This window comes from Pagrus major, chromosome 5, assembly GCF_040436345.1.
Source record: "Pagrus major chromosome 5, Pma_NU_1.0".
NCBI lineage: Eukaryota > Metazoa > Chordata > Actinopteri > Spariformes > Sparidae > Pagrus > Pagrus major.
In genome coordinates, this window is record NC_133219.1 from 23491664 (window position 1) to 23518630 (window position 26967).

At 41.1% G+C, this 26967-nt stretch overlaps 2 protein-coding genes across 3 annotated transcripts; both read right to left on the reverse strand.

Moving 5' to 3' along the window:
* Positions 1 to 81: 81 nt before the first annotated feature.
* Positions 82 to 5150, reverse strand: fsta (follistatin a). 2 transcript variants are annotated; one of them, XM_073466533.1, is made up of 6 exons: positions 5025 to 5150; positions 3611 to 3802; positions 3171 to 3389; positions 2787 to 3011; positions 1986 to 2216; positions 82 to 177 (listed from the first exon to the last, which is right to left on the reverse strand). In XM_073466533.1, the coding sequence occupies exons 1-6, from the start codon at positions 5113 to 5115 to the stop codon at positions 89 to 91; spliced, it is 1047 nt and encodes a 348-aa protein (XP_073322634.1). In that variant the 5' UTR covers positions 5116 to 5150; the 3' UTR covers positions 82 to 88. The 2 variants fall into 2 exon arrangements, with proteins under 2 accessions (XP_073322634.1, XP_073322633.1); XM_073466532.1 differs by having other exon boundaries at positions 3605 to 3802.
* A 3543-nt stretch (positions 5151 to 8693) lies between these two features.
* On the reverse strand, positions 8694 to 26935 carry itga2.2 (integrin, alpha 2 (CD49B, alpha 2 subunit of VLA-2 receptor), tandem duplicate 2). Its single transcript, XM_073466389.1, has 30 exons — positions 26872 to 26935; positions 25593 to 25716; positions 23063 to 23172; positions 22771 to 22868; positions 22119 to 22233; positions 21767 to 21894; positions 21517 to 21669; positions 21153 to 21299; positions 20623 to 20788; positions 20329 to 20405; positions 19367 to 19505; positions 17699 to 17844; positions 17462 to 17605; positions 17059 to 17262; positions 16818 to 16948; positions 16523 to 16686; positions 16081 to 16232; positions 15813 to 15923; positions 15437 to 15522; positions 13561 to 13702; positions 13238 to 13321; positions 13049 to 13125; positions 12866 to 12949; positions 12649 to 12751; positions 12444 to 12551; positions 12128 to 12238; positions 11871 to 11984; positions 11643 to 11732; positions 10694 to 10810; positions 8694 to 10561 (listed from the first exon to the last, which is right to left on the reverse strand). The coding sequence occupies exons 1-30, from the start codon at positions 26915 to 26917 to the stop codon at positions 10475 to 10477; spliced, it is 3558 nt and encodes a 1185-aa protein (XP_073322490.1). The 5' UTR covers positions 26918 to 26935; the 3' UTR covers positions 8694 to 10474.
* Positions 26936 to 26967: the final 32 nt, after the last annotated feature.

Consider the following 26967-nt stretch of genomic DNA (forward strand, 5'->3'; position numbering starts at 1 on the left):
TTTTTCTTTAAAAAATAAATAAGCATACACATAATGTACAGTATGGACATGATTCCTTGCCCTAGAACTGTTCCCCTAGTGATGGGGCCTATCCATCCAGTAAAGAAGATATATGGACATAGGGCATGTAGTCTGAGTCCTCATCTTCCTCATCCTCCTCCTGGTCTTCTGTAATGGCTATGTGGGAGAATATATGGTAGCTGTTGTATGAATATGGACCACAACAGCGCAGAATATCATTGAATGTTCTCAGAAAAAAAGCCACTGGCACACAGCCTCCCTTTTGTTTCTTTTTTTATGTGTGTGTATATGTTTATGTATGTATGTGTGTGTGTGTGTGTGTGTGTGTGTGTGTGTGTGTGTGTGTGTGAGGAAGGGTTTGTGTGTAACAATTACTGTGGCATCCTCAATTATGCAACTTCCATTTACATAATCTAGCAAGTCAAGGCTGCAACATGAGAAAAAAGTGGGATGATGGAAAAAAGGGAAGGTTGGGAGGTTGGGGGGTCACAAGGTGGATTGGGGTGGGCGGAGGGTCTCTTTTTTCCTGAAAGCAGACACACATAACACACAAAAGTGTTGCTGTGTTCTTGGATTTTCCTTGCTCTGGTTATTATTATTTTAGTTTCTGGCTCAAACGTACAGGGAGGGAGGACTCTGTGTCACAGCCTGGCCTCAGCAAGCAGGTCAGAGATCATCAACACAGTTTTGAGGTATTTTTTCTTTTCTTTTTACAGGAGAGATTTACATCGGACAAAAAAAAAAGCACAGAAGCAAGAGCAGGAGTGACAATACAAAAAAAAAAAAAAAAAAAAAAAACAGGCAGTCCCTCATCAATCCAAATGGATTTGTAATTACTGATACATATTCTGGTAGACAACACATTCACTGGAAACAGCACGGACAATAAAAGTTAGCTGATAAACGTTTTTCCCTAATGAAGAGATGAGACAGCGCGGTTTCTACAAGCTCTTGTGTGAAGTGGTACGTTTCTATTAAGCTCATGAGGTGATCATAAAGTTGGTCCCTTGGATTCCATCACATACCTTAGGCACATCACATTAAGGTACTCAGTCAGGAGGGAGAAACTAACAAGGAGACGCTCTTCTTGGAATGTTAATATGAGACTTCCTTGAGGCTATGTTCAGTTTGACAGATTGGAGAGTGCATGAATGGCTCTACAGATAACTAGTCGACATGAATATCAGCGTCAAAATCCGTCGTCGTTATCGCTAACATGGCACCAATGTTACAATCACCTTATGCACATCGTATGAGTGTTCTGTTCTTATTGACATGTTGGCAGTGTGGTGTATGTCACAAGAGGCAGTGCATTTCGAATTGATTGATTACAGCCAAAAGCAACAAAAAGAAAAAATAATACAAAAACACAAATATATCATTAACTTGAAATTAGCAATGGGACCATGGAATTTACAAGCTGTAAAGATATGACCACTGTCATTAAAAATAAAACAAAAAAAGTTCATGAGATTTAAGGCAACCTGCCCCCGTAGGTCACGAGCATGATGACCATGAACGTAACTAGAGTTTTAAATATCAGGATTGTTCCACTGCAAACAAAATGACTCTCCTTTATTATTAGTTTAATGGAGTTAGCTTCTCACAGACTCTTAGACGGAGTCTGTTAAGATAGATTTATAGTTTTTGTCCACCTTTCTGTTATTTTGTGTTGCAGAAGAATTGGAAAAAGTAAAAAATAAAATAAAACAAAACAAAACACAAGAACAAAAGCCAGCGACAAAGACAACGTCATGCAAGTTCTTCTATTCCCAAGTCCTTTCTGCTTGCTTAAGCTGTGCTTGGTGGTGTGGCTGGGGTGGGAGTTTGGGGAAAGTTAGGATGTGGGGGGGGGGGGCACTTTCAGGGGGAAGCAACATGGAATATTGTCTTTTGCTTGGAGAGGGAGGAGGGTGTTTCATTTTTTCATATTTTTTTTGCTTTTGCTTTTGTTGTTTACTTACAGTTGCAAGATCCCGAGTGCTTGACCTCCAGCAGCACCCCCATCGAACAAGCAGCTTGCTTCATGGCACATTCGCTGGGATATGTGGTGTTGTCGCTGGCACACACCGCCTCATCCGTCCTGCTCTCTGGACAGGTCTCATCACACAGCGAGCAGCGACCCCGGCTCATCCGAGCATCCCACAGACACTTTTTCCCCGCGCTGCACTGGATGTCCTCACACGACTTGGCCTCTAGAAGGAGAGGGGAAGAAACGAGCGCAGGGGAAATCTTTGATTAGATGGATTATCAGGAATCCTTTTCAAGCAGGATCAGATGGCTGCTGAGTTTTGGGAGAACTAAGCTCGAAATAAAAACGAAATCCTGTTTTATGGTGTTAGGCCTTGTGGCGGGGAACAAAAAGTCATGTTTTAATTAGCATTTTTAAGGCTACATGACTTAGATGGACTGCTTTCTGGATAAGAATCCATCTGACTCAAATATTAACTTGAAGCATGTCTTCATGGCCCCCAGCGCTCCCCTGTTTCCCTCCCCCTCCCCTTCCCCTTTTCCCATATGGGATAGTGCTGCCAACATCAGGAAATAATAAGATGTCTATCATTTCTTGAGCAAACACAAGCAACTACCAAACACTCTCTCTCTCTAAGACCCCCTCCTCAGTGGAATGTTGGCAAAAATGAAGAGTGAATAGCTGCAGAGCTGGCCAGGAAGAAACTGCACTCAAACAATATTCAGAGTGAGTGGCTGGAGGCGCTCTCACAGAGTCAGGTCTCACACTCTCACGTCTCTTGTTGCAGACTTACTGATGCATTTTCCCTCGTATGCCACTCCAATGGATCTGCCGAGGAGACAGGTAGCTCTTCTCAGGTGACACGCGCTGGCATAGATGATCCCGTCGTTTCCACACAGGTACTGCTCAGGCGACGTCACCTCGGGGCAAATCCGATTACACGTCACACAATATGCGTTGTTTGTCTGGTCCACGACGCATGTGGAGCTGCCGGGGCACAAGACGTCACGGCACGTTTCTGGCGAGACAAAGACAGTGGAAGATTTGGTGAAAAATGACACGAAATGCGAGAAGAGGAGAAAAAAGAAAAAAGGAGCGCTGGATTCTTGGCACATGCAGCTTTGAGAAATGTGGAATCTCACTGGCGGGGGGCAGATTTGAAATAATATGTACTTACTCTTGCACTTTCCCTGGTACTGCACGTCCAGGTCGGGGTGGCCTTTGCATTTTGCCTTCAGCAGTGCGCATTCGTCTTTGTAAGTCTTTCCATCCGAGCCGCACACCGGTCCCTTCCAGGTGATGTTGGAGCAGTCTGGTGCGCACACACAGCGCGGCTTACTTCTTCTGTTCATCTTGCACCTCTTCCCAGGCCCACAGTCAACATTATCGCAGGTTTCTACAATTAAAAAAGAGTTTGTGTTATGTGATGCTGGTGAGGATACTGGCCTTGTGCGTAAAATTACGTGTAAAATGAAAATTGCGCATAAAGCACACATTACAGCGATCATTTACGCACGTTGTTGTGCGTAAATCAGGTCATCAGTAGAATTTATTAAACGAAATGACTGCGGTGTATGTGTATTGTGAGAAAACGAAGGGAAATGAGTGCACCTCCACCTTTGCAAGGTATGCAATTGGGGGCTCCGCCATTGAAGATCATCCACCTAAAGAGCGTGCTGTTGGGGACGTCCTCCTCGGTCCAGGACGTCCCCAGCCTTCCACTCCGACAGCACTCCTCCCTGCTCATCCCGGGCATGTAGAGCACCTGGCACCTCCCGTTCTTCCCCTGCTGCAACCAGCAGTTCCCAGCTGTAAACAGACAAACAAAAAAAGCTCGAGTGTCGCAAGTTGAACGTCTGAAACCGCTGACCCAGACGCACTAGACACACACGCAGCCTGTATTATCCGAGACTCTCCCTCCCTCCCTTTCGCCCTCCCGGCTGTATTTTGTCTTTTTTTTTTTTTTTTTTTTTTTTGCGAGACTGTTAACACTTGCCTATCCCATCTGTGACTGACAGCCCTTACAATGCGGCCACAAACCAAAAAAGTAAGAAGAATCTTTGGAGGGGGGGTTGTTCTTTATTCCTAGAGCCTCCTTGTTATCACTGGACAGAAAGTGGAGCGTCTAGACAGCGTTAAATAGCAGCCAATCTCCTTCAGAAAACCACGGTCTTTAGCTAAACACACCACCGTCTCCAACGCCACAGAACAATATCCCAGACATGTACCCAGCAGACAATGTCCTGCTTATTAACAACCCAGAGGAAAGTTTATTTTAAACACAGAAACAGAAGAGTAATCCACAGAAACAGCTTTTGATCCAGACAGCAGCAGGATGTCTGCACCGACTCAGACACACATGACATTAAGTGTTCATGAACTGCTGTGTTTCTTAAATCGAAGACAGATTTATATTTGCACTGTAAGCTCCCAAACAAAAAGAAACGTTAGGTGCAAAAGTCTCCAGTTTCCTATTTCTTGACATAACAAAAGAAGAAGAAGAAGCATTTTTGCGCACAAAGCTGATGGCTCCGTTCGGAAAATATATAAATAACACGCCCATAAACTCAAAGAGGACATTCTGAAGTTTTGAAAACGCGACACACACACACACACACACACACACACACACACACACACACACACACACACACACACACACGCTCATACAAAAGTCTGAGAATATGCTCAGGTATTATGGAGAGCTCAGGCTGCCACCAACAAACACAGCGTGGCGGCTTAAGTGTGTGCGCCTGGCGAGGGCTGCAAAACTTAGCCGTATAGTCTCACTTTGAAGTGTCCCATATGGCACCTGTTTTATGGACGCTTTACGCACGCACCGTCTGATGCGGAGAGACTTTTTTTTTTATCAGCGGAGGGAAAAAAAAAAAAACAGACAGAAAACTGAGTTTGAAAAGTTTCTCGGTTGCAGCAAGTGTTCGACACTGCGGGCGCGTTTTGAAGGCTGACAGCAGTCGAAGTTTGTCCAGAAACGGAGAGAATTACAGGAGAACTGATGAAGAGAGCTTACCTTGAACTTTTTGATGTTCCATGAGGTGACAAAGCCATATGAAGAAGAGAAAAATGCCCGGGTGGAGGTGGTGTTTCAGCATCCTAAACATGATGGAGAGGCAAAGTGAACTACGTATTTGACACAGGCAGCGCAAAAGTAATCTGCTTACGGTGGCAGTGTTGAATAAGTGTCAGTCTGAGAATGCAGCCTCTCTTTTTAAATCTATAAGGGGTCTGGGGTTGACTGTCTCTGGTGGGCGGTCTCCTTTTCTGTGGGGGTGGGGAGATTTTTTTTTTTTTTTTTTTTTCTTACCAAAGTTCTTTCAATCCTAATCAGGTGACATCGTTACAAACAACTTTCTCTCGCCACAATAATCACAGAACGTGGAAATATGTGTGAATTTGTGACAAAACGCCAGACTTTCAGAATAAAGCGGCTTTGCAGCGGAACAGAAGCAGACAAAGCAGATCAGATCGAAATGTGTCAGTTGATATGAATTTGGTTTTTGATGGAGAATATTAATATTTATGTTTTGTTTTGTTTTTTCATTTTTAGTTTTCTCATCATATGATATTTTTGAAGTGGACAGCGTGGTTTTTACGCATGGCTTTTGATCCATAATAATAATAATAATAATAATAATAATAATAATAATAATAATAATAATAATAATGAAGGTCACTCATATATCAGATCCTTTATTACTGTATAATCAAACAGGCCCACAGCCAGCATACCTATCCGGACATACCACCGCTCCTTCAAATTAAGGGCACTACTTGGCTGGTAACTGATATTTTTTCCACCAACTGCAGACAAAAGTGTAAATCTTTTGATGAGAGTTGCCTTTTGTAACATATCCGAGCCCAGACAATAATAGAATTCATAGTAGTCCGCAGCCGCACTGCTAATATTAGAACAGACAGTTGTTTGGGTTTCTCTCCCGGGTCAAGCTTTTAAATATAATCAACCTGTTTGAGAGGCTTCAGACAGAGAGAGAGAGAGAGAGAGAGAGAGAGGAGCAGGGTGTTGCGTTTCATTGAATGAAACGCACACACACACAAACGCACACACACGCACACTGACGCACAGGCTGGACTCCCTCTGAAGTCCTTGCGCGACCTCTTGAGCGGAACTCTGGTTACAGCTCTCCGGAGCAACAGAGCCTGCTGCGTGAATCAGACACCAGGGAGTTAATTATCCGTCGGACAGGAAGAAGACACTGTAATCTCTCCTTTAATTCCACCGAAGTACCAATTAGGTCCCGTTTATCTACTAAACGTGAGAAGACATGAAATCAGAACAGCAAATATCCAGGGATGGATGAGAGTGGCTGGAATATCACTTTATGTCCCACCAAAACCAATATGATCATAGATTTAGATTTATCTTGCTGTTTTCATTGTCATTACAGACAGCACTGGGCAGTGACTTCAGTTCTATTGTTGATTTTATTACAAAACGATCACTGCTGCAAACATTTGAGGAGCAGAAACAGTACCAGATACGCAGGAAACAAGCTGGCTTGCAATTCTGCAGTAAAGAAAACTGTCAATTTTACATATTATTCATCAAGACTACCCACTTCCTCTAATCTGACACCAAGGCAAAGGAGATATTAGCCAGACTCTGTAAAAAAGAAAGAAGTTGTTGCAGTATTATTTATGACGTGCACCTTTTTCTGGTCATGTTACACACTGAAGGTCCAACAGGAAACTCAGAATTACCAAGTAAAGTACACGATTAGATTTAAGTTGTACAGCAACTGGACATTTTGAGGTAATCGGTTTTCTTGATTTTTTCAAGTAGTAAGTCATTTTGTCAGATTTGACAGTTTACCTGCTTTAATTGGAAGTCACTTAAAAGACTCAGAGATCAAGGATGCATTAATCTTTTAAAAGATACTCCTAAATACTCAGAATATTAAACTATAACACATATTCTGGCAATATTTTGCAATTTTTCTCTCCTTGCAAGCCAATTCTCAGAGACAACATACAGTGACTGAACCTCGTCAGTATCTGTAGAGTGACTGCTGCACTGCGGAAAGGCTAATCACAATCATTTCTAGCTTGTGATGATATTATATTATTATGATATGGGTCAATTAGACAATGTCACATCGTGAACATAGAATTTTCACTGTTTCAGATTCAGACTGAGCATGTCACCCAGCTTTCATGTGGTTGTACTTTCACATTAGACTCATTTCAATCCCACATTGAAGCTATTTTTAATTCCACGAAGCAGAAGTAAATCATGTAGTTAGGATAACTGACGTGTTTTGATTTGGTAGTGAATCAAGAGTCTGACCAATTTGTCATTGTGACTGCAATCAAACTCTATTCTGATTTCAAACCTGGCATATAAACCTCTAAGTTTTGTGTCTTGTTGTTTGGGAATGGTCAGATTACTTCACGTGATGTGGAGTTATGTTTGGCCGATCACTGAGTGCCTCCTGTGTGTCTTTGAAGAGTTTGAAGCTTCCAAAACATTTCCCCGACATGCGAGTACATCTCTGCCCCGCTGTATCAACTTTAAAGTGCTGGCTGATGTCCTGAAGCCATTAATGGCATCAACAGAGGGTCCCCCAGTGATCTCTGTCCCAGGGTCTGAGCTGCGTTATAGACTCACACAGACCCACGCAGCGAATGATTGGCACTGATTGGAGCTTTTTGAAAATAACTTAAAATCACTGTCATAGTTCTGATTGAGACTGTTCCTGATGTCATAGGGGATGACACTGATTTTCTTTTAATCTGATTCAGAATTTTCTATGTTTCTATGAAATAACAGACAAATTCAGGGCCTCCTGCGTGCCAGCTCATCAGCTATTTTTCAAGTTAAAGAGAATACTTAAGTCTTAAAAGCAGTTACAATGAAACCAGAGAGGATTACAGCCAAGATTTATGTAACGCTGAAGGTCTTGCAAAGTGCAAAACGAGCCAACAGTTATTGAATAATTTGCTATGACATCATTTGTGATTTACAACAACATTGCAGCAATTTGTGAGCAATCATGCTGGGTCAGTTCTTTGGCTGTAGCTGCCAATCATCTGCAGGAATTCCTGGAGGGATGAGTGTACAAAGGTATTCAAACACATCCACCGTATCTCATTTCATCAACTATTTCCACACCGCTCCCTGTACACATATACATGTACATAGAATCCAAAGGCTGTTTCACAACAGCGTAGCGCATGAGTAATTGTGAAACAGGGCAGTTCGGTCATTTATCAAATTCTATATATCCCCTCCAACAAAGAGAGCTCGAGCCCAGCTCCCAAAAAATATGCTACTTATTAGAGACAAATAGCATATTCCACCTTGCCAGATCCGAAGAAATGAATACTAAAGACTCTGCTGGGTGCTGGAGTTGGCTCGTGCAAAAGCAAAACAGTCAGAAACACATTCCTAAACAGTCCAGGGAGAGAGTAATCTAACTGTGGGAGAACAAGATAGTCAGAAATGTGAGAGGAAAGTAATCGAGTTTGAGGGAAAGCAGAAAATTGTACTGATGCTTGGAGGGATGTGGTCCAAGTAGGGTTGCATGCAGGTTCGGGTTTTCTAAAGGTGTTCCAGCTGGAGAGAGCACAAGCCAAGAGAGGACAGGAGACACACAAGTCATAAATTATGATGTATTAATTGATAAAGGAAAAGTTCAAGTCATCAACAGAGCAGTGAAAAAATAATGAACATGTCATTTATATCATGCTGCCATCTTGTGGCAAAGCTGTGCTAATACACGTTTAGCTCCTGCAGGATTAGCTTCCATCAAAACTCTCACAAAGCGAGAAACAAAAGGAACAAACTGGGAGCATTTAAGGAGGAAACTAACCATGAACCACCTCAGATACATTTCTGAGTAAGACACTTTGTAGTGAACACGATTTACAGTGTGTTTGGTTGATGTAGGGCACTGTGACATTTTGCTCTACAGATAAACAACATTAGAGCTGACACAGCCAATTAATCAATCACTTGATCCACACAAAATTAGTCTTCAACTAGCTTGATAATCGATTTATTGGTGTGAGCAAACACGCAAAAACATTTGCTGGTTCAAACTGCTTCTCTTTGTGAATATTGGGTTTTGGAATTTGAAAACATCCCATTGAAACATGTGAAACTGTGACAGGCATTTTTAAAAACATGAACCAAACTATGAATTGATTAAAGGTCCAGTGCGTAAGATTTAGGAGAATTCAAGGCAGGAAGAAAAAGTAGAAAAATACTACTTTTATCAGCCATTTTTGTGCAAAGCTGACTGAACCTCACATCATATTAATATAATTCAAACACTATTAAACTTAAAGGTAGAATCAGTAGGATTTGTCCCAGCTGTTTGTAGATGCACCACAAAGATAGTTGATCAAGATATTTGTGTTAAAATGTAGGGATTAAAAGTAAAACGTTGTTAGAAAAATAAATACTCAAGTACAGTAATTAAGTATTTGTACTTTGTTACTTCCCACCTTTGTTCATAATTGTGTTTTCACTGGTGTTAAATCACCTGACGCTAAGAACAGTTGTGTTTTCGTTACAATGAGCCTTTTGTACCTACAGACCAATGCCACCAAACTCTACACACTGGACCTTTAATTGAGAAAATAATCAGCATATTATTCCATTCTGAAAATAATGGTCAGTTGCGGACCTAAACAATATGCCACTAAAGTACTCATACCTGACTAGTTGTGCCACAAGAGGTAAAAAAGAAGAAATCATTAATATCACAAATATCACCAATAACACAAGTAGCTTCTCCTTGGACATCGTCGCAATTCTTTCCATATATAAAACCCAATACGAAAGATCATAATTTTATCTTACAGTATGTACAGTACAAACAGTGAAACAGAGTCATGACAGAATTAGCCCTTTCCGAGATTGTGTCCTGTGTGCATCTAAACTATTGATATCAATAGTCCTAATACAAGAAAAGCCCTGAGTGCCCGAGGTGACAGTGCATGTCAAGTCTAGTTTATGCTAGGCTGACTGGCTGCAGTGTGTGTGTCAAAAAAAGTCTAATGATTTGACAAATGAGCAAAAGTCACGATGTTCTTAATTGTTATTTGTCAGCCGTGTTGCCCAGAATTTGTCAGCGTAAAACTCAAGATGCCGACATTTGCATCCAATGTCACTGAAGGCCTTAGTAAAGCATCGTATATAGTTCTGTCATGTAAAGAAAAATACAGTTTTTACATTTATTTAAATCAGTGCATAACCGCAAAAAGTCAACGTACAGTCCACAAAGCTCAAAAACAAAGACTAATAACAGTAATCCTCTGTAAAATGGACAGTAGATTGAACCCCGCTTATTTACAAACTGAACAGCTTCCATTTCATGAAAATGCCAGTGATTGAGCTGTAGTCCATTTGCACTTTACAAGAACCAGTGACAAGTACCAGTATCTACACTGGGAACAACCCAGTAAAGAGAGAAAGCTGTGGGTTTTCTCTTCGGATCACAGCACCTCATTGTCGAGTCTGCTCTGCCCGTCTTCCTCGGCCTCCTTCTGGAGCTGCTGGTACTTTCTCTTGAAAAACCCAAACTAGGAAGAGAGATTCCAGTATTATTTCCATACATATTCATACATATTTATTCTTTAATATACTGCAATCAAGTTTTTGAATGAATCTATAAACATAAGGCTGCACATTTCGATGGCAGCACAGACACTTACCTTCCACAGCAGCCCGACAGCCAGAGCCAACAGCAGCAGTCCGCCGATGACGCTGCCAGCTATCACTCCCACAGGAACATCACCTTTCTCTCCAGGTTTACTGACCGTCACCACCACCTGGACAGCAGGAGGACAGGAGAAGTCATTACATGGTCTGTCTCACTCAGGTGTGGTTGTATGTCTGTCCAGACGTGGCGATATTATATAATAACATAGCCTATGTAGTGAAGACTTTGAAGGAATTTAATAAAAACTGTCATGTGTAGTTCTTGCTGTCTTAACTCAGAGACTGTTTTTACAGAGAAGTACGAAGGACTGATAGAGAGCTTCATCACATGGTGTAATGACAATCACCTGAAGCTCAATATAAGACTACTGCTGCATGTCTAATAGTTTATAATTTCATTGAGGGAAACATTTCATTTCAGGGAAAAATAACATCAATTTCCAATAAAGCTGATTATAATCAGTGGTGGCAAAAGTACACGCAGTCTTTTCTCAAGCAGAAGTACAGATACTGGTGTAAAAAGTAGAAGTACTGAGGTAGAAGTAATTCAAAGACTATTAAAGTTAAGGTAGAGTCAGTAGGATTTGTCTAAGCTGTTTGTAAATATACCACAAACATAGTTGATTGTTGAGTCTCATTCCCAGGACGTCAAATACCGACATTTTGGGGTTGGTAAGGCGTCGTGAATAATCTATAATTCCCCACAAATGCATTAAAACAAAAGTATCGAGCGTGTTTGGTGAAGTCACGGTGACATTGACCTTTGACCACCAATTTCCAATCACTTCATTCTTGAGTAGAAGTGGACTTGACAGGCTACTCAACAATTGTAACTAGGACTTAAAATGCTCTACGTTACAGATAAAATGTGCTCAGTATCATAAACCTCTTTGTTTCTTCACGTGAGGCACCAGATGAAAAACAAATGAAATGTGATCTTACTGGCAGCTGTTTGTAGTCGATAACGAGCAGATCAGGGTTGGAGGTCTCAACATCAACACTGGAGGTCAGCTCGACGGTCTGATAGGTAGCCTAACACGAGACAAATACACCAATGAAAGCACTGAAAGGTTCAGCATGAACTTATTGATCAGCAACATCAGAAAATTCATGGTAATAAAAGCAGATAAAACAGCCAGCGTTACAAAATTCATTATTGAATATATTTACCTGAAGAAATGTGCCACTCCAGATCCTTGTCTTAACTTTCACAAAGTAGTCGCTCTTATCTTCAGCGTCTTTGAGGATGCACTTGATATACTTGCATTTTGCACTCTTGCAGTCCTGTCAGTCAAAAAGAAAAAAACGATATCAAGAAAAGGATTTCTTACAAAGTTATTTGTAAAAACAAAAAATGTATATTCTGCTGTGGAGCTGTTAATTTGACACAATAAAGAGAAAACCATGCAAAGATGGAGGTGACTGACCAGTGTCTTGATGCCTCGGAAGCTCTCCTCAGAGAACGACTGCTTGTGGGTCTTCACACCGATCTTCAGAGGATCAACCAGGTTGCTGGAATCACAGCTGACAGAACCTCCCTGCAGGAAGCGAGGCTTTAAGTCAAATATCCAAAATATCCTACAGACATCCTACTCCAAATTATACAGTTAACGTCATAAAAGAAAATTTAGACAATCCGACTCAGAAAATGTTTTGGGGCTATTGAGCAGTTTGGTAACTGACCAAAGTCAAACAGTGTTCAAACAGTGTAAAAAGTGACTGGTATTTGAGCTTAGTACTCACTTGTGTGTCCACTTTGGTGACGTAGAGGAGTGGGTTTCCACCGTTACTGGTCATTGGCAGAGCAATGGTCAGATACAGGAGGCTGACAGGGAAGTTACCTGTTGAAACCTTTAAATACAATTTGTTTGAATTAATATCACTTTTTTAATAAATGAAAAGAGAAATTAGATGATGACGTTTTAACAGATGGATTCATTTAATGCACCTTCACTGTGAAGTTAAACTCTGGGCCGATGTCATCCAGAGTTTTCACCGTTGTTATCACTGGGATGGAGGCGTCTGCCACGTAGAAATTGATATTGGACTCCCTGGGATAAGGATACAATAGAAATAAACACTTAAAGGCATTTGCCATCTTTAACCATCAGTTCTACACTGCGTGACTTTAACTTGGAGAAAATAGTAACAAAAAGTCAGATCACCTCGATAAAACAACCCCTGCATCATATATTACAGGAATGGATATGTCCGCCTTGTTGTCTGCAGGTCTGTCCTCTTTACTATCACTGTAAAAAATTCAAAAAAGGTACAGAACATTAGTATATGTCTACAATGTAATGAAGAGTCTTACTTTTGAATTTGATTTTTGTATTAATCGAGTGTACCTCTTGGCCTCAAATTTCACCTCGGCTCGGTTTTGCAGCTGATCAAAATTGTAATCAAAATTGATCTGAAATTTCATCTGTAATGACATAACGTGATGTTTTGCATTACTTACTATGAGCAGTCAAACAAAGAAATGATTTTAAGTCAATAGTTCAGTGGAGAAATAGATTTTTTTTACTCGCTCTTACCTCTTGGTCTGTTGTTAATGCTGGGTATCCCACTTGGCAGGTCACAGTTTGAGTTTGTGTTGAGGTGCACTTTACTTCATCTGTCTGTAAATGTACAATTCAGAATAGTAGATTATTACTATTAGGCTTAAATCCACTGATAATACATAAATAAGCAAAGACAGAAAAGTGAAGAAAATATTCATACACTATTTTTTTCAATAGTTGCAGTACATAATGATGATGATGGTGACCGATATGTTGAAAAACGAAAAGTTGATTCAAGGAAGATTATCTGACTTTTCCACATTAACATCATGTCAACATAAACACTTTTCACTCACAGGAGGAGAGATGGACGAGTAGTAGAGGTTGTTGGAGAACGTGGCCAACAGCTGGGTGTTGTACGCGTTCTCCTTTTTGTTCTTCACAACAACTTCAAACGACAGTTCTCGGTTATTAGCGTTGACCCGAACAGGAGTGGAGCTGCAACACAAGAGCACAGATGAGTCTCCTGTCAGAGATTAAAGTGGCATAATCACTGTATGATTGAGTATTGTCTAATTGACGAAGTCAGATAGGAATAAGAAGGAATGGTTGAAGTGGTCTCTCCTCTGGGCCAGGCCTTCATTAAGGATAAGAAGCACAAAAAGAGGCATAGTGTACAGCCAAGTCTGCCACAATGAAAATCCACTGCAGCTGCATGTGCTTTATAAAATGTTGTTTGCTCTCTTACAAGTCCTTGTTCATGTCCTTTCATCTGAGTTAATTCTCTGAGGATGTATCACCCAAATGTCTTTGTTTAAAAAGTTTCTTTTTTCCAAGCTCACAAGTCTAATCCAGCCATTTTACAAGGTATGAAGTCTGTGTATAAACTGGAAAACTCTAATTTGGGCAGATATAAGCAATTAAAGTGGACCCATAAAACAGATAAAATAGAAAATGATGTCATGGTTGTTAGGAGTTACCAGGGTGTAACATTAAATAGAGGATCACCCAATTTGCCAGAATCGGTCTGATACTCAGACAATCTGTTCTTCTCTGTTTAATACATGTGTACACTACTACAGTACATCCTGCCTGTATGTGGCGCAGTCATAGCTATTTCACACATACAGGTTGGTGCACGTCGGTAGGTGAGTTCAGTTCTGCCTCCAGGGGCAGCAAGAGGAGCTTTGACAAAGTCCTGTTCACATTCATGAAACATGAATATGTACCACCATGTGGCATAACGGAAGGAATGTGAGACAGAAGCAGTGTCACTGAGAGTTTATCATTAGAGTCGCTGACTTTGATTATTAAGTATTTCTTTATGACATTAAATATTCATGACCAAATGAGCAACACTCAGAAGTTAAAGATGCAAGATGTAGGAATTTGCCACCTGTAGAATTCATACTCAAACAAATAGCTTGCAGCAGAGGGGAGTGTTTATACTGCTAGCATGTTAGCACGAACAAAAGTAAATATCTCTGCAACATAATACGTAGACGTCTTTAACAAAATGTCCAAACTGTTCATTAATTCTTCAAATTTTGTTGACTGTTTTGTTAACTTTTGAATGTTTTAATCAAAAGTTCTTACATATTGCACCTTTAAAGTTCAGAAAAACATTCTTGGTCGTCACTGTCAGCGTCTGACATACATGTCTTCTTTCAAGGACTGATTTCTCTGTTCTCAACACGCACTCTTTTGGTTTTGCTTTGATGTATTTTAGGAAGTCTTTTTTAACACCTCCATTTTAACTAATGTGCTACTTTGCGTTTCATTAACTTGCACTGTCCCTGATTAAATAAATTCAACTGAAACTAAAAAGATGAAGATCTCTGCCTACATCAAGGTGGTGAGAAGAGCTCAGATTAAAAAAAAAACTCAAATAAAGAAATCTCTAATGCGAGACAAACAATAGCTGGCAAAACAATATGTATGTATGTACTGTAAGGCCCCTGAAAACTGGTCTCCATGGCCTTTCAGATCATCATTTAACAACTGACTCAGTATTGAAAGACTTGCCCAAGCTTGCTCTGTCTCACACAGAAAACAAAATTCTTTATCCTGATCATCACACACCGAGTGAAACCATGACCCAAAGCATATCTTGTCTTTACTTCAAAACCTGTGTACTAAACATCTGATACTGTCTGCAATATATTGCGCATGTAATGCACAGCAAGTATTACAACTTGTACTAGACACTTGAGACAGGTCAGTCATTCTCACCTGGTCGCCTTTGTGTCTGTCTTCACGCTCAGCACCAGATCACTGACACACACGTCATCAGAGCCGCAGTCTTTAGTGAAGGGGTTCTGAAACGATAACAGAGCATAGAACATAATTTTATACATGTACAAAACGTATTATATTTTTACTGTTGTGAGAAACCACAGGGCGTGTCAATCTGAGGACATGCGTGACTCAGAGGAGCAACTTTGGTTTGTAGAAGCCAGTAATCATCACAACACACGCACGCCATGTCATTTTAAATGACTGTACAAACACGTGTAAATAACCACTACGTCTTCTGTCACCTAGTCTGTTTCCTTCCTAAAACATTAACACAGACTCAGAGATTTCCTGTAGCGAGTCAGTCACTTACGAAGAACTCCCAGGCACTCGGAGAAGACATGTCGAGGACAGGGTTCACATCTGCACTCTGCTGCTCGATTTCTACTTTCAGACTCAGGGAATTAACAAAGTCTGGTGCCTCCTGTTGAAGAAACCAAATACGGACCAATCAGGGGATAGTTCTCAGAGTACTTTTTGGTTGTTTTGGAAAAACAAATATGAATAGAAATAATTAATGCTCCTTAATGACCGCAGACAACTGAACATGAAGAGACAACGAGGTGATTTTCATTCTTTACCTGAACATAAACCTGGTAGTTTCGACACAGGGGGGCAGATGATATTTTTGCCTTTTCTGTGAGGAAGCGTTCGTTGTTTTTGGTGAACAGTCCTCTTGACGTCACTCGTGAAGCCTGCAAGTCAGCGTCCAGAGTCAAAGTGTAGGATATATCTGAAAGAAGTGAAAATAGTGCTGTATATCACACTCTTTTACAATTGTTTTTTAGTTCGACATTTTGGGTAACGCACTTATTCATTTTCTCGCCGAGTGTTAGATGAGAGGATTGATACCACACTCGCGTCTGTATGCTAAATATAAGGGTATAGCTAGCAGCTAATTAGCTTAGCTTAGCCTGAAGACTAGCACAAAACAGCTAGCCTGGCTCTGTTTGAAGGTAACAAATCCATTTAACAGCAAACTGCAACATAGTCCCAAGAACACAAACAGGTAATCAGATTTACCGAGAGGTCCAACAGGGTTTTTAGGCCTGAACGCAGCACTGAAACACAGGTCGGTGGTGAAACATGTAAGCTTGCGTCCATTGATGTCACAGGGTTTGTTGAAAATGTTGATTTTATTGGGGTTGAAAGAAGCCTTTGCGCTGACCGACGCCACACCTCTGGACCTGAAAGCCAAGCGCAATCTTTAATTACTACCAGCCGTGTTGATTCTGTGAATGATGGGTTTCTTTACTGAACTTGATAATAATTATGTCATTCACAGTTAATAACTTTATCACACTGTTTGCTGACTTACCAAAGCTGTACCACTTTGCCATATGCACCAATGGAGATGTCAGGGAGCGAGTCATCATTCAGATCTGTGAAGCTATCGAGGGATCTTCCAAAATAACGCAACTGAGGATCCAGTTTGGAGCCGAGGATTCTCTGAAAAAAATGATCAACAACTAAATTATACATAATCATCGTATAAAAGATAAAAAACAATAAGCTCTGAGTGCACAGGCAAGTAAACAACACCTTGTTTTTCTCTGTACCTGTGAGAACTCTTTCTTCAATGTCTTCTTCTCCCCATTGTAAATATAGATGACACCTTTTCCTTTGTCCTCTAATGGAGCTCCAACTACGACATCGTTGTAACCGTCGAGGTCCAGGTCAGGGATGGCAGAGATTGCCATCCCAAAACGTGCGTTTTCAGTCGGGGACGGACCACTGAGGACACCCTGCTCATTCAGTATACCCTACAAATGGTGGGAAAGAGAAAGTATGTGGTTTAATAAAACCATGAATTAAATCCATGTCTTTTTACTTGGCTGATTTACAATGTAGTAAAGGCTGTTTTGAATTAAAAAAAATGAAATATATCAGCTTAAATGAATGAAAGGAAGTGTAATCTTCACGCCACAGTGTGAATGCTACTCTAAAAGTGACATTTGTTACCTTGGTGACAGAGAAGAGGTAGACCCTGCCTTCTTCTCTCTTCAGGTCGCTCATGAACATGGGTGCGCCAACCAGCAAGAGGTCTGTCACTCTGTCTTTGTCCACGTCCAGGGGGCACAGGACGCTTCCAAAGTACGACCCAATCTAGGACAACAATTGGCAACTGATGATGAGTGAAAACTGTTTCTGCTGCCGACTACATATACAGTAGATTCCAAAATCCTCCAGTGTCAGTACCTGTTTCCCTCTTTCTGAATCGATGACAGTAGATTTCTTCTGGGCGTTGATGGTGTAGACGATAACTTGTCCAGAGTGGTTGGAGCGAGGTGCACCAGCCACAAAGTATTCTGTCCTTCCGTCGCTCAGTGTGGTGACAGAGTAACCTGGAAATGACCACACGTAGCACATACAGGTCAATATCCAAACTGATACTGAGCTCAAGTTCATTTTTAAGGTATTTGTACTTTAATCTCCCTTAAATGCTGCTTTCACTGTTACTTTTCAACATTCCAGAGGAAGTACATTTACTGGAAAGGTATAATCACTTTGCAAATGAAAGACTCTGCACACCTACACATGTGTTGCAATTACACTGACCGATTAGACATCTAGTCAGGTGTGACTTGGGTGGAACTTTGCTGGGAAATAAACTAAACTCAGTGTACTAGAAAGAATGATAACAAGGTTAGTTGTCCTGCCTCAACAGGCTCAGCACAATCAACAAAAGAAGAGCAGTTTGTAAACCCACACTGTCCCAAAATGAGGTCGAGAACAAAAAAGATTTTACACATACTGTATACATATAAAACACTATTCAAAAGCTGATGCATTATGATTGATGACACAACCAAACTATAAAAATAAAATAAAATAATGCTTTTATTTAAGCGGTACTGTCTATAGTTGCCCCAGCTGTCGCAAAGACAATCAGACTTTTTGTTTTCCTCCGAGTAGCAACTACCAACAACACAGGGCAACATGTGAGTTTATTCATTCATTTAGTCTATAATAGAAAATGTGAAAGCAGAGAGAATTGGTGCCAGGCTGCCAACCTGACTGGATCACCAGTTAAGTTTACTTTTACCAGACCAAATTGTATAGTAAAGACCACCAATGTAAATAGGGAACCGATGTTGACGCAGATGGTTTAATTCTTCTACATCTATTACATTGTGCAACCTGCAGAAAACTTGTCTATTGCCAGTGTGAGCGCTACAGAAGTAAATAATCTGACTTAAGGATGTCGCCACTGTACTTAAACCCGTCATTTTAACTCTGCAGTAACAGAAATGTCGAAAAGAACAAAACATTGCAAAAGACCTGTGGAATACATATTGCAATTTGTCAAAAATATTTGTAATATAATTATCGTAGGTTCACAGATTCTGTAAAGGGTATTGAAATGATAATAATATAACTGAAACTGCAACACAAATGCAAACAAACCATTTACTGCTCCAACATGTATTTTAAGTTAATGTTAAGGTTTGAAGATGCACCATAATTATGCAGACAGTCAGCACAATGTGTCATCACAGATATCCACTTACATACACTGGCTTTAACCCTGTAGCATCTACAGTATAAGAATGTTATCTATAAAATAGAGCTCATTTTAGTTTTTCCGTGACGTTCTGCTTATCTGAAACTTGCAAACTAGATGAAAGAGGTGGTCAGCTGACAGACGAAGTGGTTAGCTGGCTGAGACTCTGTTTCTCAATACCACAAACCAGTTTCAACTTAAAAGCAGCACAGATAATTACAACACCTATAAGCAGGGTAGCTACAGTGTTACCAGCTCAGCGAACAGTCATCCTGCACCCCCATTCCTTCATTGTTTCATGCTTTAAGATTTCAGCAACAGATTTGGTCAAATAACTGCAGAGGACAAGTCTAAATGCTTACCCAGTAATGAGCTGTGGTTTCTGTCCTGAAGTGTTCCCTCAAAGGCTGAGAAAGGCAGAATGTCTGCTTTGGACCCTTTTTGATGGACGATGGTCCCGCTCCAAGCGTAGGCTCCCACTGCTCCCAGCATCATCACATCCTTCAACAGCACAAAGAGCAGTCAACAGATATTATAGAAATACTGACCACAAAAGGCAAATAGCATGAGAGGAGAACATTGGTTATAATGCGGCTTCCTCTTTCTTTTCAGTGAGAACGCTGCACCGGTACAGCAGGAGGTTCTGTGACCAACTTTACTGTCACTTCAAACCATGGCCACATATGGTGTTTTGATAGCTGTCAGACATTTTTCAGAGCTTTGACTGCAGAGTAATAACAATGCAGGAGATGGATCAACTTTTGTACTTATTCATCAACACTGCTAAGGCCAAATATACATAGCAGGTAATGTAGAATACAGTTTAGCCTGTACCTGCTAGCCTGTACTTCAGACAAGATTATTGCTGCTGTCATAACTTTACAGATTTGTATAAGTCACTCCTGGCATCCAGTGGCACACCAATTTAACATCCTCCAACAAACACAGACAAAAACTGATGTTTGTCTATGTTTGATGAGTTTTGGTCAGTTTTTCATGCTTTCAGCAAACTCACTGTAGTCTTATAACACACCGCTGTGTGCTCAGCCACTTCCTGTGAACACACTGTACACCCATGACTGCACTCCCAGACATCGAGAGATCTCTATTGTGAAGTAGACTTTACATCGGGAGGAAATCCACAATCATGCAGAGTGGTGCACGTCCGATTGTTGATTTTTAGGAATAAGGACACAAAGACAAAAACATTGCTCCCCCATTATCAAACTTTGCTGAGGTGCTGGAGCTTTAAAACATTAAACTGGGACAGAAAAGTGAAAACAGATAGAAAAGTTTTAGAGGAGTACAAGGCAGCACTCCGTACCTGTTGGCTGGAGTAGTGAGCGCTGAATCCCACCTGGGACATCTCCATCTTGAAGTTATCGCCCCCTTTGCCAGTACCTTGTGGATTAACAGAGCATTACATAACCACCAGAATCAAAAACAGAGGAGCAGATCAAGAATCAGACAAAGTACAACATTTTCTTATGATCTCGTTGGAATCTTCAGCCCTGACAGACACGCTATGGCATGCCTGGATCAGTTTCTTTTTGAACAGAGGGTATGAATGAACAGGCAGTATCAAGTAAAAAAAGTTTAAAAAAAACAAAACACTCACCTTCTATGTTGAAGATGCGGCTCCCCAGTGTTCCAGCGATGGTGGAGAGGGCCGCCTCTTCCGACACGTTGAAGAAGTACTTCTCTGTGGGTGAACTGGCAATGGATTTGATCTCTTCGATCAGGTTTTCTGTGTTGATGTTGTTTCTAATGTAATAACCCAGGACCTGTGAAAAAAGATGAAACACCACAAATTCAGGACTGCAAAGAGAGAAAAAAACATCTAGGTAATGACACTGGCACATCAGAACATCACATCTTGAGGCCCATTCACATCTCCAATAAGTATAAAGATTATTAAAGTATAAATTATTAAGTAGTTTGAAGCCATTTAAATTCACAACTACAGCATATTTTTGGTTCCATCTCAGAATACACACAACCCCAACTCAATGAAACAAGTGTGGCTAAAGTCATTAAGCTGAAACCGTGACTTGGTTTATCAAGTTTTAATCTAAGGATTGGTGTAGATTTCATTATTGTACCATTACTGCCTGACATGGTGAGAGTAAATTGGGGATTATCACTTACAGCGATACCGAAGCGGGTGATGCCTTTTTTTTCGCACTCTGGAATGACTGAATCCCGAAGAGCCTCGTCGTGAGACTCCCCATCAGTGACGACCACCATTACCTTGGCAGCTTTTGGTCGACCGCCGTTTCTATCACTGAAACCCCACTGACTGAAGACAGCGGGCACAATGGAAAAAATGACTGTATGTCTTGTTTATTTATTGACAGATATTAAAATTTAACAAAGGAATCATTCAGTTCTGATTAGCCAACAATAAAACACATTAACAGACAAGACAGACAGACGGAGCAACTTACAAATTATAAGAAACAAGAAACCAAAGCAATCAAACAAATGCATACATACACGTAAAAGACAACACCAACCTGGCATATCGGATCGCCTCGAAGGTGTTGGTAGATTTACCATACATTTGTGTAATTCTGGACGCAGCAGCAATCATCGCATCTTTGGTTTCATAGTCATTCAGTCTGAATTCAAACTGGGGATTAACGGCATACTGAATGACGCTGACCTGATGAAAGCACAGAAAGCTGTCAGTAACGACGACAAGACAGAAAATATTATCTCCGCTTTGATTTCCTGCTCTGGCTGATGAAGCATGCCGTCACCTGCGTGCTTTGGGGCCCGATGTCAAGTGCAGGTATCAACTTCTCCAGGAAATGGGTCATCGGAGCCCACGGATAAATGCTGTTGGAGCCGTCCAAAATGACCACGATGTCCATAGGTCCTCCGCATGCTGGAAAGGTCATGACAGGAGATGTTTAAACAGCAATGAGGTCACATCTCTGAACATTTTCTGTAAGTATTGTTTTTTATTATCTAGCTTCCATGCAGCCAACAACCAAAATTGGCTATCGGCAAACTTGTTGTTTCAAAATATCTGTAACGGTATAACAGTATCTGCCCAGAATTTCACAATGCGTCCATAATAACCATATAAAAAGATGCCACAGATCTTACTCTGGATGGCAGGAGAGAAGGCAGCTTGAGGCTGAAAGAGGGGGTTCAGTTTGGCACATATTCCTGGGTAGAAGTCCTGATTGCCACACTGCTGTCCCCAAAGAGGACCACACATCTGTATCAGATGACCAGAGAAGAAAAAGAAAAGACATAATGAAAGGTTTGTCACTGCCTTTTTAAAAGCTCCCAGGAGGCTCTGATGTCTGAGTTCAGCAGTAATTTAAATTGTAAATTCAACTTAACTCATAACGGAAACTATTTGGCGGAAAATGACAAAAAAGTGAAATGTGCAACAAAGGTTTTTGTGCAGTGGTGGGTAGCACAGAGGCCTGGCACTACTTCCCACTGAGAGCAAGCAATTTGCCTCAGCTACTGACACACTTCCTTTCCTTTCTCCTAAAAATAGCATTTACATGTACACTTTGGAGGAAATTTTTATGTTAGCCAGTTCATGGCACATTGCTGTGTCGTCAAAGTGCGTTCATCTTCTGCTGGGCTTAGAATGTATCTGACAGCACTTAGAGGCTGCTAATTAAGCAATTAAAATTATGAATACCCCATAAAAGCACAAACACAAGAAATAGATTCTTAAGAAATCTGCACAGTTTGGAGTTTAAAAGCAGAAAACAATCACACGCGTAAACACACGTACCATCAAACCAGGCTGCGAGGCTGCAGGCATCCGGGTAAGAGTCAAACCCAGGGACATGTTTACGTCGACGTTTTTAACGTCTGGAATACTAACAGAATCTGTGGAAATGAAAAAAAGCTGTTCTGTAATCCACTGATGTCATTTGTACCTGTTTTTCATTTTTGAAAATGTCTGGAGACATTCTGGATAGTTTAAGGTGACACATCTTTTCAGCGTCTGTTTAGGCATTTTAAGTACGTGACCAGTGTTTGGTAGAGAGGTCAAAGTTGAACAATAAAACACCAAACCTTACCTTGGAGATTGAGCTTGTCACAGCTGTTTCTGGACCCTGAGACTGGACACTTGTAAACATCCCCCCTCCTGTTTTGACTGAAACCACTCCATGGAGCACCAACCAGGAGCCTGCAGAGAACAACAACATTCATCTCTTCCACTCTCTCATAAACATGAACCATATCTCCGAATGTTTCTGTGTACAGTGCACGACCAGCTGAACATACAGTATTTGAAAAATGGCTTCAGAATGTCGGTAAAAACGAAAAACTAAAGTTATTTTACTATGTTAAGTACGTGTCAAAATGATACTGGAACCAAACTTCAGTGCTGTAACCTCTAATACAAAAACATCACAAAATATACATAAATATCAGTCTTCATCAGTGTAGCAGAAAGCTTGTGTGTTCTTGTTCTGAGCAAGTTCAGACAGGCGAGACGTGTCATTCTTCTAACTTCTCATAAACAGCAGTCATGATTCTACAAGTTTTCACAGATAATTATCCACTTCAAACACTTTGTCCCACATCAGTCACAACATCCAGCCTGCTGCTAAAGCTGTGAAACATTTAGACATCTCTCAAATCCAGAATCAGAAAATAAATCCCAGTAGTGCTCTGAGGGTGACCAGTACGTCATTCTTCATTAGACGTAAGTGGACAGGAAACAGGATGTATCACTTGTTTTCTCATGGACACTAATGTGAACTATACGTGACAGTCAGAGACCACTATCAGATATGGTGCACTTCCCCAAGTTACGCAAACAAGACACTCCTCCAGACAGTGAGTTACTTCAAGAGACTGTGACTCAGAGAGCACAATATGCAGACATAAATGAGACGTTCAGTTAATGTTTAACTAAATGTTACAAATGTGTGGGGCGAATGTAGGAGGCTTTAAACATGGCAGGACTGTCTGTGTCTCACACAGTTTGTAGGAGCACTGAGGAGGTTTTAAGACAACAGTTTCTACGACGCTGCAGGATGATGTTATAACTCAACATCAACTTAGCAGTAGAGTTAGGCTGATATTATTAGATTTTTTTAAACTCCCAAATTGGTACTGACCTCAATATCATTGTATTCGTATCAGTTGTGCTACACTAGGCTACATTCACACTGCAAAGACTTTGTGCTCAATTCTGATTGATCAGATTTTTTGGCTGTTTACTTATTAACGCGGCCAAGGAGGTTATGTTTTCGCTCGTGTCCGTTTGTTGGCTGGTGGGTTGGTTGGTTGGATTTCCACACAACTTGGATGGATGAGTGAGTGCAATTTAATGCAGATCCATACAAAAATTCAATTCTGCTCTAGCAGATTTAAATATGTTTCATTTGATACTGAATTAGGCCTGATTGAACTGAAGGAGACTGCTGGGCTTTGTCAGAGTTATGCCCTCAAGTGAGTGCCATTCCAGTGCTTTGAATTTGGCCAGTGCATAAAGGATGCATGAAAAACAACATGTCATCAGTCACTGAAGTCAGCATTATCAGTTTCAGGTGATTTTGAATTTCTGTCAAAATTTCAGGATGTCAAGAGAACCTTAAGTCCATCTGTCAGTGCCTCTCCACAAGACTCTTAAGGCAAGACACTCAGTTCAAGTGAGTGAGTGGTGTAAAAGTCAGACCTGTGTCTGATTTAAGACCACATCTGAAAGTGGCACAAATCAGAATCGAAAAGACCAGATTCCATGTCTTACGAAAAACAACGTCACGGATTTGGGCCACTTGAACCTGCAGTCCGAACATAGCCTTAGAGTCTACGGCCATGCTAGCAACTCGGTGAGCCTGTACTTAGGTACATTGGTGCTTTGACGTGTTACTGTTAACATCTGTATGCTAACACGTTCACATCTCAGGAAAAAAACACAAATGTCACCCTGATGGTGGGACTCGAGAAAAAGTCAGGGGATTTCATAACAATCCATCTACAGGTTGCTCAGATCTTTCAGTCTGGACCATAAATGATACAGCTGAACTGGGCACAAATGAAGTGAGATTGAATCATGGTGTCTAGTGCCAACAGTGCAGGCTTGTGGTGTTAGTATAACAGCGTGGTGAGTTGTTTACAACCTAGAGATTACTGATAACAAGGTGCATCGCTTTACAGCATCAGGCCTTCATTTGCAAAATGGATACTTCCACGTGGAGAGCTCTCCATGATCTCAACACTGGGATTAGATGAATTCATTTTTTCATAGCATAGAGACTGATAATGTCACGCTCCTTGTTGAATCTGGAATTGAGCCTGGTCTAGTGTACAGGCTTGTCCTGACGCAGTGTATCCTCAAAAGTCTGCACTTTGTTTGCTCTGGACTAAACTGCTCTCTGCATCTACTCTCTACTGCATGTCATTATCTTTTCCACCGTAAATGCCTCAAAGAAATTGATAAGAAATGTTCAAGAAATAAATGACTAACTGGTATCCACTTGGGACCAACCAGTGTTGAACATTATTGATTAGACACTCACACCGAGAGTCACACTGGCTGAGAAAGTCATTTTCTTTCCTTGAAGTAAATCATTGATTCATAACTTAAATTCATACCATTTGCCTTCATGGTTTATCGTTTGTTGGACCGTGTAGCCAAACTCTTCCGCCGCTGGTCCACTGAAGATCTTGGCACCTGCAGTGCCGACGTTGAAGGACTGTGAGCGCCAGACTCTGTGAGCTGGTGGAGGAGACAGATGAGGGTGCATGACAGTGACACGGATAGTTTATGACACCATATAACTCTCCTGACTATCAAAAAGCCGTTCCTACTATCAACACACATATTATCTTTATTTTGAATTTTTGCACTTGTGTGTCTTAAAGTTGCAAACTTAATTGTTATCTTTAGCAATAGTGTCTGACATCCTCACTTCCTCCTTTGAGTCGAGTGGGTGGTTTTTGTGGCTGAATCATTGACTTTTAAAAAAAACCACATCGGCTTGACTCACGAGAAGAAGGCGTCCCACTAAAAAAGCTTCACAACACACAAAAGGTGACGCTATACATGAACTGTTGAGGATTGCGTTAATAGACATAGCCAGTGTTTCTCCATAATCACAATCCACCTTCAAACACAGCCCTCTGAGCCCCCTCAGGACATGGAATCTGCTTGTCTGCAGTGAGTCCTGTTGCAGCCAAAGAGCCACAAGCCCATACAGGCAGAGCTCAGCTATCAGCCTGCCTTCCACTCAATCAGCAGGCAGGAGGAATGTGGACTGGATTGGTACTGGACTCAGGAGACCTTCACAGGCTCCTGCCACGCCTGTTTACCTGCAGCACAAAGTAGCACTTTGCCTCCTCTCTTGGGGCTCTCTGCAAAACCCATAACATATTCATATTTCCTTTCAGTTCTGAAAATGGGGAGTAATTAAAAGTGTCTTCTGCTTGAAAGCTTCCACAGGTTACAGAGCAGACATCAAGCAACACAAATGATCACTTTTCTCCTCCAGGAGCCATGTGATACACCGAGTCTGGTCTGTTTTTTTAATCCATGTGGGTTTACTGAGGATCATGCATTTAGGGAGCAGAAGTGGAAACGCTGCAGGATGAAGGGAAATTCAAAACAAAAGCACTTCCATGCAGATCCAGTCAGTAAAACGGACTGCACGGTGAGCGTGCGACCCTCTGCTGCTCTTCACGTGTGATTAAAGTGTAAAAAAAACACAGTTTACAATCACATTCAGAGCCGGAACGAACAACCAACGGGCTGAACTTTTCCGATCCACAGTTATGAAACCGGCGAGAATGTTTTGGATCTTTTAACTCTTTAGGTGAGGTGACCATGGTGGAAATAAAAGGTTCAAAGTAAAAAAAAAAGGAGTTCAGGACTTACCGATGACTGCTATAAAGAAGAAGATATACCCCCGGAAGAACTCCATCGTCGTCTTTATCCCATTTGTGATGAAACTAAGCACTTGTCAAGTGTGAG